General features: G+C 43.9%; 1 protein-coding gene across 20 annotated transcripts in view; it reads right to left on the bottom strand.

The window, feature by feature from the left end:
- Positions 1–1,555: 1,555 nt before the first annotated feature.
- The window catches only part of DLG2 (discs large MAGUK scaffold protein 2), a 1,827,487-nt gene continuing 1,815,520 nt past the window's right edge, over positions 1,556–13,522 (bottom strand). For all 20 annotated transcript variants that reach the window (XM_045293139.1, XM_045293148.1, XM_045293133.1 and 17 more), the window contains 2 exons: positions 9,071–9,162; positions 1,556–6,245 (listed from right to left, as the gene is read on the bottom strand). In XM_045293139.1, coding sequence (XP_045149074.1) covers positions 6,139–6,245; positions 9,071–9,162 — 199 coding nt within the window. In that variant the 3' untranslated portion in view covers positions 1,556–6,138. The remainder of the gene's footprint in view (positions 6,246–9,070; positions 9,163–13,522) is intronic.

Raw genomic sequence — 13,522 nt, 5'->3', positions numbered from 1 at the left:
AGCCCTGGGTGCTGGAGCACCCGTGTGGAGATCCCTGCCAGCACTGAAATGCTTACACATTCACTGACTCGGCTTTCCTCCTGCAGTCGGTGTCACTGTGTTTTGTGAGATGGAGGAGGGCTTTGTGGATTGGTGTTGGTCATATGGGTCAATGGATTAATGTTGGACTTGTGGGCTTGGGCAGCACTGGGTTGGGATGCACACTTAACCTTTATATAAAACTCACTCTTCTACATGAGTTTTTGTGGATTTGTTTCTCTAAAGTACCCAGACTAACACAAAAGCAAAATGTTCCTTAGCCTAGTGTCCTGGGAGCATTTTTCAATTCTGTTATTTAAAAGACGCTTGGTCTCAGAATATCTGTAAAGATCATAGGTTCATATCTAGGCCCTTTTAGGTTTGGAGATGTGCGGTGCAGGTCACTTCTAGCTTTTGGGACTTCATGGTTTAAAAAATAGTTACATAGAAATGAAGTAGGACTAAGAGGTTGAATGCTCACCGAGCTTTCTTTTCCCCCTGAAATGAACACACCCATTTTTGAAGTGAATCTTTGTGCAGTGTTACCATTAATATTAAACCAAGGAGACTGGGTTCATAGTAAAGCAGAATAATTGTTGACCTTTGAAGCTTGCATTGGGCTTGCAGCCTTCTCTGAGTTCTTTCTGCCGGCCACCAGTTAGCGCCAGGAATGGAGTTTGAGATCCGGCCCTACTTCTTCGCTCATGGTGATGACCAAGGTGACCTGCCCAACTAATCTGGTGTTGCAAATAGTTGGTGCAATTATTTGATAATTTATTGACTCAATACAGTAATTAGTGGCAACAATTCACCCCCCCCCCAGAAGGAATTTGTTTTGGCTCTTTAGTGGCCAGACCCATCCTGTCTAAATGCCAGTATTGGATGGCACACATTGAACCTGAAATGAAGAGTTTAGAACACTTGTTTGGCAAAGCTGATAGTTTTTGGTGGCCTCTGGGATATATAGATCACGATCCACAACACCACCCCACCCCCCATTTACGCCTCCTTTTGCATCATGATTTCCAGGGCAGAAAATCATTGTTTTCTCAGTTCTACTGGAATCTTAGGATCTCAGCACTGGAATTTTTGCTCCCCCACATTGATATGAGAGCCTTTAAGAACACACCCTTCAGTATATAATTAGCTGTGTTCACATATGGCAAATCCTGAGTAAGAGCAGGCAAGATGGTCACCAAATATTTAAAACTACGTGAAAGAACCACTTTCAGTTCTTTTCAGCAGTGCCAACATTTCTCGGTATAAACCTACCGCACTTGCACATTAGCTCTGAACCAAGGCAAATGTGATAAAAATGGAAATGAGTGGTGCTGTTCTTTCTTTTCTTTTTCTTTTATGAAATAAAACAAATTATGCTTTTGGAGAAAACCATTTGCTATAAAGTGTAAAATGTTTTAATATTAATATCTGATCATAAAACCATGACATGATTATAAACACTTTAGCCAGCATTTTGACAACGGAGCCACTGCTGACAACTGGAAAATGCAATAAATATGCACAGACACACGGAGTATGAAATATACATCTTGATTTTATAATCATGTGTGCTTTATTTTTTACACAAATGGAATGGAAGTGTTGAATATTTACACGTAACAGGAGTGTACGCTGTGCAGTCTCGGTAAACTCCCAGCCCAGACAGAGAATAGCTCCCCTCCCTCCCAGCCTGCACCACAGCGCAAGTAAGAAACATCCTGTCGGAGAGAAGCACAAAGTTGTTAGATTTCAAGGATCTAATGGGTGTAGCCTGGTGCACTCAGAAGGTAGGACACACATAGGAAACACAAATTCCAACAGGAGGGGAGAAAAGTTTGCCATCCCATTGGGAGTCAGCGTGGTCATCTGTTCTCATGAGTCGCAAGGGAGATACTGTACTCTGGCTTTGAGATGACCTGTGCCGAAATTGTCCACCTGCCTTAGTTTGTCTTCAGCTGTTCCAAGAAACCGCACAACTGGACAAGAAACTGTTGCCTAAGCACAGGTTTCAGTGAGGAAGGGTATTTACAGACCGGAGTATATGTGTGGGTTTCTGGCCACCTTCATTCACACCTAATACAATCTGTGTGTACATGATCTGCGTTCCATAGATACCATGTATACACACAAGTGCATATACGCACAGACTTCTGTCATTCTGTCAAATCAGTTTTCACAGGAGGCAGGGATTCTCCTCCTTTATTTGTCTTCCCCTCGGAATGACACATTCATAAACGAGAAATATTAGCAACTCGCCTGAGATCTTGGCTCAAATATATTTGTAGGAGTTTAGGGAGGACCAAGACAGGTAAAAAGAGATGGTATTCCACCAGCGAGTCCATTTAATTGGAGCCGGCAGTCACCAGCTGTAAAAGCAGAAGGGGCTTCGCATGAACATGGGAAAAGGAAAGCTAATGGACGGGGGTAATGTCTCTCTCCAAACCAAGGCGATGGCCTGGCTTCAATGCGCACGGAAGAAGTTGGCTGTCAGGATAATGGTTGGAGCCACTGTCTGCCTTGGATGAGAGGAAGCGTCCCCAGGGCCCAGGGCTCAGTTTAGGGAGCGGGCTCACTGTGGACCAGCACTCAGGCAGAGAGGCTGGCACCCGGGGCAGCAGGGCCCGGGGCAGCGGTGCAGGCTGGCTCGGTGAGGGGGCTGGAGCTGCCTCCACGTCTGACCTCACGCTCAGCTTTGCTTTCTGGGCTGTGTAGGTGAAACGGTGACCCCAAATATTTGTGTCGGTAGTCCACTTCACGGACTTGCTGTCTGAATCAGCCAGGAGCCCTTATAGGACAGAAGCAAATTAAGACTATGGAAGAGGAGGTGAGCAGAGCTATCTGAGGTGGAGAGAAAGGAAGCAGAGAGTGGAATAGGAAGGGCAAAGAAGAGAGCCGAGACTAGAGCGAAACTGGCGAGAGTAAAGAGAGAGTGAAGAAAGTCAACGGGGAAAAGCAAATCAGAAACGAGAATGAAGAGGCGAAAGGAGCAGTCCGAGAAGATAGAATGCATATGGAAAGGAAATGTAGAACTGCAAGGGGTGAACCGAGGACAAGAATGAGAAAGAGAACAGGCGGGTAGAGGGCTTCTCACCGGCGCACAGCCCGAAGGGCTGGCAGTAGAATCACAGACAGCGCACAGAGGCACCTGCACGCGGCTTCACAAAGATGGGCCTACTAAGCCCTTCTGGCCAACCCTCCCCCTTGGGGCTGGAGGACAGGCCTGCAAAGCAGTGGCCAACCAATCCTGTAGGAGGAGAGCAGAAAACAAGTGTCTTGGCCGTGAGCTGACATAGGGGATTTCGAATTTGGTAAAGCTGAGACCCCCCGTGGTGCTACACATTGTACCAGAGCATGAAAAATAGCACCAGTGACACGATCTGGCACTTTTTCGAAAGGGCCCAGCTTGTGAAGGTGACATTGCGCCCCCAGCAAGCCTTCAGATTGGAGAGAGCTCCGGACAAAGTTTGCAGTGTTAGCACCAGTCTGGCCCCCGGGCCCCAAGTAAATGTGCACCAGATGTATTCTGGGTAACTTCCATGCCTTTTCTACACAAGTTGTCAGATTTATTGTGAAACACACCGAGTCATCCATTGGAGCCCCAGAGACCTCAACGCGGGGAAGCGCAGGACAACACGACAGATGGGGGTGTAAATGCTCGAGGCAAAAGACCCTCTCACCAAGGGGCCTGGTGAGTCTTCAAGCAAATATATATGTCTATTTATATATTTATATAAATCTACATAAAAAATCAGTGCAAATGCCAATTCTAGTCTGGAAGCATCTACACTAGGAAAATAAATAATTATATTACTACAAAACCAAGGGTTGGTGGTTCAACTTGATTGTACTCAGCCACAGCAATACTAGTATATGGAAAGCACGTCACACGACCGCGAAAACATCTACTCATTAATGACAGTCCTTTGAATAAATGGTTGCATGCTCAGTGGAGAAACCAAAGAAGTTATCATGGTGGCCAAAAAAATAGGAGCTGGAGTCCGGAATGGCATTCTGGTGGCATAAAACGCCCGGGAGTAATTTTGATGAAAGTAGGCCCTGACCTGAAATGGGCACATTGCAGACCAGGAAACACCCATTCCATTTTGTGCACTCCAAGGAAGTTTCTGGAAACTTCACTTTCATCCAAGGAAAAATACATTCGATAGCCCTTCCGTTGGCAAAGGCAACCTCAAAACTGTAGGTAGGTGTGTGATTATCCATTGTGGGGGTGGGGGTGAGGTGGGGTTTGTTTTGTCGACTGTAACCAGGCAGGCAATAATATTTTGTGTAAGATGACCAATCCTTGTTTTGGGAAGAGACCATCTATTGGAGTTCTGATGGTCCTACTGTGAAGAAGCCCCATCACTACTGACGGCTCTATCTTGCTCTCCCACCCCAGCCTACATGCTGGTTTGCTGCACAGTGTGGCAGAATCCCTGCCAGGTCTGGATATACCCCAGAAATAAGGCGATGGGGCTTAGTCTGGGCAGGCATCCAACCCAGAGTTGAGTGATTATTGAGATCACTGTAGTGTCTCTCCCTAAACACCTTGGGCAGAAGCAATGCTGATAGTGGCTTTAAAGTGTGGAACTAACTCTTCTGGTTCAGTTTGTAGGCTTTGGGAGGTTTTTTTTGAAATCATCATTATTGTACTTGTTTAAAAAATAAACTGGGTCCAGGCACAGCCCCACAAAAGGCTGTTCAATTGATTGAGCTCCAAGTTGTTTTTTGTTTTTTTTGGCGTTTCTCTTTGCCCCCGCACACAGAAACAAGTCTGCGCCCCTCACCCCTAAACAGGAAAGTCTCTTCTCTATCTTCCTCAACAACAAAAATAGTGTTACTTGGAACAGATTCCCACGCAGCTGTAGACTATTTCTGACTGCCCTAAAATCCTCAGTTATTCTGTGAGACCAACACATCATAATGCTCACTGCTCCAGGTTGGTCAAAATACTAAAAGATGTGTTAAGAAAGGTATGTCAATATACGTATCTGTTAAGAGTTATTCAACTATTTGCACAGCAGGCCCAGGTGGTTTAACCCGAGAAAAGCAAAAAACTTTCCTGAATATCCTTCGCTTGACTCTAGGTCTGAGAAGTCATCAACTTAAAAAAACAAAACAACCAAAACCCCTCATGAAGGTGTGTGCTCCGTGAGAGTGGATCCTTCGTGTGGAAGGGAGGTCACAGGAGGTTCGTGAGGGCGAAGTCTGTGTGGGACTCTGGGAGGAACTTGGGTGGGTGTTCTTACCAAGCATTGGCCACAAGGGACAGTGCAACTTTCAGGGGTGGAACTTGATCATCTGCTGAGACTGCATTCATTTAATCTTCCAGTTAATTAGTCTTTACAAAATATTTCACAAAACTTTTTTGACCTATAGAATTCATTTCTATACATTTAATATATTTTTATTGTATAAATTATTCTCATCTTTAGTGCCTTCTTTCAGTTTATAAATGGCAAAATAGACCATCGATCGTCATACAGCTAATCCCAGGTAGATTCCCCTCCTCTTAGTGCGGTCAGTCCTCCGTACTCTTGTGAATCTTATGGCAAGCTTGTCTTTGCAGATGGTGGTCAAAGCAACTACGCACTTATCTTTCCCTGATACCATGTCATCTCGAAAGGTACATTTTTCTTGTTAAGAAATCAAAGGATATGCATAGTTATAAAATTCGAGTGTACCAATTTACAGATGTGGTGAATGGGAAGGTTGGTGAGGTTCGAGTGCTGGCAACTGTTGTTTAAAGCAAAAAAAAAACAAAACAGAGAGCTCAGCAGCTAAATCAGCGCTGGTCATCTGGGGTGAGGAGGCTGTCCGTCTCTTGGGCAGAAAGCCTGACAGAGGTTCATCCCTACACCTGGCACTTTGAGCAAACCAAAGCCTTCCTGCATCCTGCAATGTCTTTTCTGTCCCACTCTTTGGCCCCTCCGTTTCCTTCATGGCTTCACACAGTTTGTGTTGTACATTCATAAGAATTCACATTGACTGCAAAAGAAACAAACAAACAAAAAACCAACATAAAATGCAACAAAAACATAAAAGCCTCCAAGTAGTATATTATATATATTTTGTTCTTCTAAATGCTCTTCTGTGGTTGTCAGAGGCGCAGTAGCTAACTTATAACTTTTCCTTTGAGGGAATCCAGATGAAAGGCCCAGACTGCTCTTCAATAACAAGCTTGCATTGATTATATATGTCTTCTAAGGTGTCTCCTTGGACTATAGCTGTTAAAAACAAAACAACAACAAAACACACACATGTAGGAGTTAGGAATCGTTTCCTGCGTGGTAAAGAACAATCAGTGTACACACAGCAGATGAACAACTCATCAAGACATGTAATATTCCCGACTGTTTCTAAGAAAGAGTAGAGCCATCACGTAAGCAAGGACACAGTAATAATTTTAAAAAATGTGAATTAGGTGGGCTTCATTTTTGATCATCAACTTTCCTGATATTCTTTGTTTTCTTTGTTACTCAAGTATGTTTAATGGTGTTGTATCATGTTTTAAAAAATCATTAAATTACCTGAACTTCTACAGAAACAATTCTTCTCCCTCATGTTCTTATTTATTTTCAGTTTGGTTGTGAGCCTTGTGATTTTCCCTAACACCCATCCCACATATACTTTGGAAAACACGAATTCCATTAGGCAATTCTTAGCCCTTCCTTACTTCACTGCCCTGCAATGGTCAGGCCACATTAAAGTTCCCATCATTCAGTGACCTCCAAGCATTCCAAACATTAACACTGAGGAATTCCTGTGAGGGCAGGCCCAGAGTGAACTCTGAAGGCTTACTCTCTGCTCTCGTCCTTCCTCTGTGAGAGCTCTGGTTTCGGTGTTAGTTCCCGAGAGAACTTTCAGATCGTAAAAGATGGTCAGCACCATTTTTCAGTCTTTGCTCACTGCCTGCCCCGATGCTCTGTGAAAGTTCTGATTTGGGTCAGACCAAGGACCTAATCTATCAGGCTGGTCAGAACATACACCCTCAACAGTCTGCTTGCAAGATCCGGCCTACTTAGTTCTGGACCAGACTTCTGGGCCCTTCAAGGGGACACAGGTGAGTCAGGATTTGGCTTTGGCCATAACTGCAGCTCAGGGACACCTCTCTGGTGCAGTAGAAGTGATCTTTCTGTTGTTTGAAATTCATCCTTCTAGGTTGTGGTTCCTTGTTTTCATCCCCACCTCCCCTGTGCCCCGGTCTTTCAGAGTTTTTATAGGGTTGAATATAGATATTTCTTTTCTGATGCTCATCTGGGAATATCAGAAATCTAGACCTGCTCATGCTGCCATTGTATCAGAATTCAAAAGAAACTTGAATAAGAAGCCTTTCTTAGTAAACCTCGCTTATTCTTCAGGAAATCTGGCAAATCGAGATCTGTCACATAGGTCTATGCATGTTGAGAAATATGGTCAGTCCTTCTAAGAAACAGTAAGTGGGAGTAAGCAAACTGATCCATTTATAATCGCCTGAAATAGTAAGCCCCCCCCCCCAAGGGCTTACATATGAGTAGTTACTGAAAACTGAGTTAGAAATTCAAACCTAATCTTTAGAATACAATGATTATTGTATTTTTTTCCTGACTAGGAACCACTGGTCAAAACGTACATTGCTTTCATTTAATTACCCTATGTAGATACAAGAGGGCTTGAAAAAGCTTTTGGAAAGATGGAAGTACAAGGTAGTTGAAGTTTTTCACAGACTTCTTGCTGTCTCCCTACCCTAGGAAGGTGAATGTAACTCACATCTGTGTTACCCATTAGATAGTTACTTACCTTGCCGACTTCAACATGTTTACAAAGTACTAAGTCATCGGTTCCTTTTCTATTCTGAATAAGAAGTTAAAAATACAATTGCACCTCATGGTAATTCAAGATGGAAGTGCTTGTTTTCAATAATGGATATTCAGTCGTAAGGCAAGCTCTGTAAAGTTTTATTACTCTTTGAATTTGATCAATGTCCAATTATAGTCTATAAGAGCAGAGAACTCAGGAAAGCCATTAGAAGAAAACCTTCTATTCCTCAAACTTATTTTCAAGGAAGTGTTTCTGAAAAGGGAAAATGTTTTGCGTGGAGACGGGGCATGGGGTTTCGAGCACAGTGTTCCTGTCCTACTGGTGTGGGGCAGACCTGTGCTGCTGCAGAGCCACGGCAAGCGGTGAGTGGGGGCCTGGCTGGCTGCTCCAGACGAGCTGTGCCCACTTTCAGCCTGGGGCTCCTTCTCAGTGCTCTGATGGTGTCCTGGAGAGAGTTTGTTTAGGTATGAATGCCTAAACCACTCCTTAATAGTAGGAGATAGATGGGTTTGAGCCTGCTGCTCAGTTTTTCTTTTTCATCATTTTTCAAAGATTTTGCTTTGTTGAGAATATACACAGCAAAACGTAGCTCAGTGCAAGTGTCACCATGTATACCGTTCGGTGACGTTGACTGCCTCCTGCTAAGTGCGCAGCTACGCTTACTCTACTTCTCCTGCTCCATGAACATAAACCCATTGCTATCCCCCAAGCTTCCGAGCTAGTCTTTCGAATTGCTGTTGCCACTTTGCTCCCAGATAGATAGTTCTTTAAAAGTGTAATTCTCAGGGCAGAGATTTTGACTAGTTAATCCATTCATTTTTAAAAATCATTTTATTAGGGGCTCATACAACTACCATTGTTTAATTTTTAAAGATTATCTCAGGGCACTAGAGGTTCATCCAGCTGCCCTAGCTCTAGAAAGTCTGGATTCCATGATTTCTGAAATTGTACTCTCCATTTCCCCCCTTTTGATCAGGATTATGCTACAGAATCTTTGATCAAAATGTTCGGTATTGGTAGCAGGGGCCATCCAGTTCTTTTGGTCTTATGGTAAAGGAAGTCGCTGGCCACAACCAGTGGGAAACCTGATAAGGGGCTGCAGCAGAAGGAGACTCCCTGCTATTAAATATGTATTGGGGATTCCCAACAGAGAGGTTTTAGGTCTCAGGTCAACGAGGCCCAGTGTTATCTCCTTGCTAAATGTGAGACATCTCATTTCCCTTTTAACTATATTAAGGTTAAATGAACTTACCTGTAAAATATTCACCAAATTCTTGTTCTAACTTAATTGCTCGATCATAAGTTTTCTTGGCTTGTTCTTCTGTTAGACGTTTATTCATCTCCCTGGGGAAATGAAGGTGTGTTATTAGTTAGAACAAAAAGGGAATGTACCAAATCTTGGGGGGGAAAAAAAAGTTGAAATTCATAGTAGCAAAAACAATTCCCACATTAAGCACAGGGCGATCTTAGCAGCAGGTTCCTAATCCTCATTGAGACCAGGCTGGGGCACTTCCAGCAGTAAGAACCCCGTGCCGGGGAGCTCACTTTCCGATGGCCCTCTATTGGTTCCAGGTGGGACTGAAGAATACTCCATCCATCTATGGTTTCCAGTCTCCTGTCCCTGTTCTATCCCGATGTCATAGGGAATGGGAATAAACTTCTTTTGTCAATGACTGAAGCAAAAACTCATTGCCACTAAATTTATTCCCACTCGTAGCAAGTCTATAGTACAAGGTAGAACTGCCCCCTGTGGGTTTCCAAGACTGTAAATCTTTATCGGGATAGAAAGCCTCAGCTTATCTTGAGGTTAATGGTCCAAGGTATAACCCACTACGCCTTGTGTCCCTTAAGTCATCAGAATAAACGGTCTGATTCCCTTGATCTGCTCCTTCATTGAAAACAATTTTTCAAACCTTATCATTCTTCCATGGACTTTGTTGTGTCTATCTCAACCTCGTTGAATCATGGGACGCTCAAGTGAATGGAATCTTCGAGAGGAGATGAGAGGGAGAAGATAAGGAAGAGGCAGATCCCAGCTTACTAGGCCTCCTCATAGTTAGAGAACTGGAGTGGACTGTGCTTAGCCTGGTAAAACACTTTGCTTTTCAACACTCTCATCCTTCTGAAGGACTTGCTGGTCACCTCCAGGGTGTGGCAGAAAACATGGGGACTTTAAGTCACGGAGGAAGTGCCTCTAAAGAATTGCTGACAGGACAGGCTCCTTAGGCATGCATATCTCTTAGGCAAATAAGGGTTTCTGCCATCCCCCCCCCCTCGATTTATGCAAACAGCATGCCGATGCACAAGAGCCCTGAAGTTCCTTTCTTTTGATAATCAAATGATTACCTGCTGAAGATAATCTGAAGATCTGAAGGAGGTTTGACTTAAAATGGGCACAGAGAGAATGTGCCGACCAGCAACATTAGAATCGGACTATTTTCCAATCGAATATAAGCCAATAATGTAGTCAAATCATGGCCAGGATAGAGGAACTTCTTGAGAAAGCATCTCTGGGGCTTTACTTTGTGTCTGAGAGGAGAAGCAGCTGTACAGGAATTGTGTCCAGGACCCTGCCCCTTCCTGTGAGGCTGTCAGTCATTATGGATGACTGACTGAATACATGTCACTTATCAAATGAAAGGAATTCAACACAAATAATCCTGAAAACTTACCCTGAGGCAGGTAATGGGTAGTGACATACTGTGAATACCTGAACTCAGTTCCACCTCCCACAGCTTTGTTACAAAACAGGTGGCATCTTCTCTAGCTGAAGCTCAGGTGGGTTAATACACTTGCTGTCATGGTCCAGGGGAGTACTTGGGCCATCTACTTCCAACTGCACATGATTTCATATGTGTTACTGCTAAGTGTGTTTGGGAAGAACTCAAACTGCTAAAAGTTACCCATGTGCCTGTCATATAAATCACTGTAAGATTATTTAAGCATAACTTAGCTTAAGGCATGTAATGGATTAAATTGTATTCCCCAAATGGTATGCTGAAATCCTAACCCCTGCCTGTCTGTGAATGTGATCTTGTTTGGGGGAAATAGGAGTTTCCTTTGAAGACACTGTCAGTTACTCACATGTAGGATGGAACATAGCCCGAACCTCTGAGTAGTCACTTATAAAAAGATAAAAGAAAGGCACTTGCACACGATAAGAAGGCATGTGTTGAGGCTCCCTCGACAGCAAAGAGATGCCACATATGCCAGTCGCAGCCAAAAGGTAGCACAGAGACACGGAACAATGCCTTTCTCAGAGCCCTCAAAGGAGTCACTGTCACTGATACCCTAGATTTGGACCTCAGCCACTTGAACTGTGAGCAATAAAGCGGGGTTCCTTAAAAAATGGCAACAAGGGCAAAGCAAATGTGAGTGAAGTTCAAAGAAACCAAGTCAGCTGATTCTTAACTGTAAATGATTTATGTCCCTGTGTCCTCCATGGGTTAGAATTTTTGTCTGCCATTATTTTCTAATCAAAGACATTTTATGAAGCAAAGACTGACAATCAGAGCCTCTCATTATCATGGGAAAACCAGTGTGACTGCACTGCGCTGATAAAAGTTCAGCCAAAAGCAAAGACATTTGGGTGGTTTTCTGGGGAAGCGCATCACAGGCACATAAAGAATTTTCTAGAATGTCTGAAGGCATTTCTGCCTTCGCATGCTGTGCAGAAAGCCGAGGATGGCAGTCTGAACCCCGTCCTGGGCCAGTTGTTTTAGTTAAGCAAGTGACTGAGGGTCTTGCCTCAGACTGCATATTTCATAAATAAGGGGTTATAACCAAAGACCTCTCCCCCGCCCCTCAAGACAGACTTCCCATTATATCAAAAGATACTCTTGTTAGGAGAAAATAAAGCAAGTCAGCCATTAACATAGCTCTGGGCATGATGCTTAAATCTGCAATGGAAAGGACGATATCTTCACAAGGGGGGGAGTGTGTGGGGGGAGAGGAAGGGAAAAAAGAGCTGATACCAAGGGCTCAAACAGAAAATAAATATTTAGAAAATGATGATGGCAACATATGTACAAATATGCTTGATACAGTTGAAGTATGGAATGGTCTAAGAGCTGTAAGAGTCTCCAGTAAAATGATTATAAATAAATCAATAAATAAAGGAGGATTTCTTGAGTTCTTTGGACTGAAACATAGCATTATACCCTTAGAGACAGTGTCTTTTCTCCCCGCACTCCCACCCCATTGCAAACAGCCCTGGGGCCAGCCCAGCTATGACGAGGAGTCACTTGTGGGTGCAGAAGACGTTGAGGAAACCAAAGGAACTTCTACTGAGAAATCTGTTTTGCTCCAGATCTCTGACTTGTAGCTCATGCTGGCCTTTCTCGCACTTGAATTCCATTCGCACTTACTGTGATCATGGCTTAGTTTAGGGCCCTCCTTCACTCCCAGTGTATGTTTACTTGGTTTCTTTACCTACATTTGACACCTTGAGAGCAGAGACCTTGGCTTATTCCTTAGCAGGTGGCCCGAGCCGAACTCCGCATCTATTTGTAGGTAAAGGAATGAGGAGCTAGACAAATCAACCTAATTACAATGTAACCGAAGATGAGTCACACAGCAGGGAAGCCGAAGGACAGATACAGCTTGGGTGGCCCAGCACGGAAGCTCCTCATTGTCATGGGGAGTCCAAAGTCACGCGGTGGCAGAGCTGGAAAGGCTCCTCTCTGCCACACTCTGGATTTGATGCTTCTCTGAAGAACCAGATGTGTGTACGCCAATGAGCTCTGGGTTTGAAGTGAAGGTTGCCCTCGAAAAGTCACGTGTGTGTGATGCTATATCAGTGCCCAAATGGGACAGCTGCCATGCTTTTGTTCTGGCTGACCTAACATTCACTTGGAGGAATGAGAAATGCACGCCAGCCTGGCTTCTGAAGCAAACACTCTTAGAGAAGGGTGAAGTGGGGAGGAAACATCCAGAACTTTGCAACAAAATCACATGTCACCATCCCTGCCCTGCAGACCCATGCATAGGGCTGTAGTGGATTATGTCAGATCCATCAGGAGGCAGCCTCCTCCTTGTGGAGTCTAGCCTTCAGGATGTGTAGTTTTCCTCAGTCATAAGTGTTTGGGACTGTGCCCCAAAGCAAAACTAAATAAGCCATGCCATAGGTGTAGAGGAAGTAAACCTACTGAAGGCCAGATGGGAATATCTCCCAATGTTGCCCCGGAAACAAAGTGTCACTGCTGTTCTTCAGACCTCACTCACTTCCTTGGGAAGGTGTTTATTGCAACGAAGGTTTCAGATAGGAAATCGCTGAGGAACATGGGAGTAGCCATACCATGAGGGTAGGGGGAAGATGGGGGGAGAACCGGGGAACTGATTGCAATGATCGACATATAACCCCCACCTCCCAGTGACAAACAATAGCAACATGGGTGAAGGGAGACAGCGGATGGCATAAGATATGAAAATAATTTATAATGTATCAAGGGTTCATAAGTGTGTGTGTGTGGGGGGGGAGGAGGATAAAAATGAGGACCTAATACTAAGAGCTCAAGTAGAAGGAAAATGTTTGAAAATGATGATGGCAACATATGTACAAATGTGCATGACACAATGGATGGATGAATTGTTTTTTCTTTTTGTTTTTTATCATTTTATTAGGGGCTCATACAACTCTTATCACAATCCACACATACATCAATTGTGTAAAACGCATTTGTACATTCATTGCCCTCATCATTCT

This window comes from Echinops telfairi, unplaced genomic scaffold, assembly GCF_000313985.2.
Source record: "Echinops telfairi isolate 266 unplaced genomic scaffold, ASM31398v2 ScPeMD7_1713;HRSCAF=2227, whole genome shotgun sequence".
Taxonomy (NCBI): Eukaryota; Metazoa; Chordata; class Mammalia; order Afrosoricida; family Tenrecidae; genus Echinops; species Echinops telfairi.
This window is presented reverse-complemented; position numbering and strand designations above follow the sequence as displayed.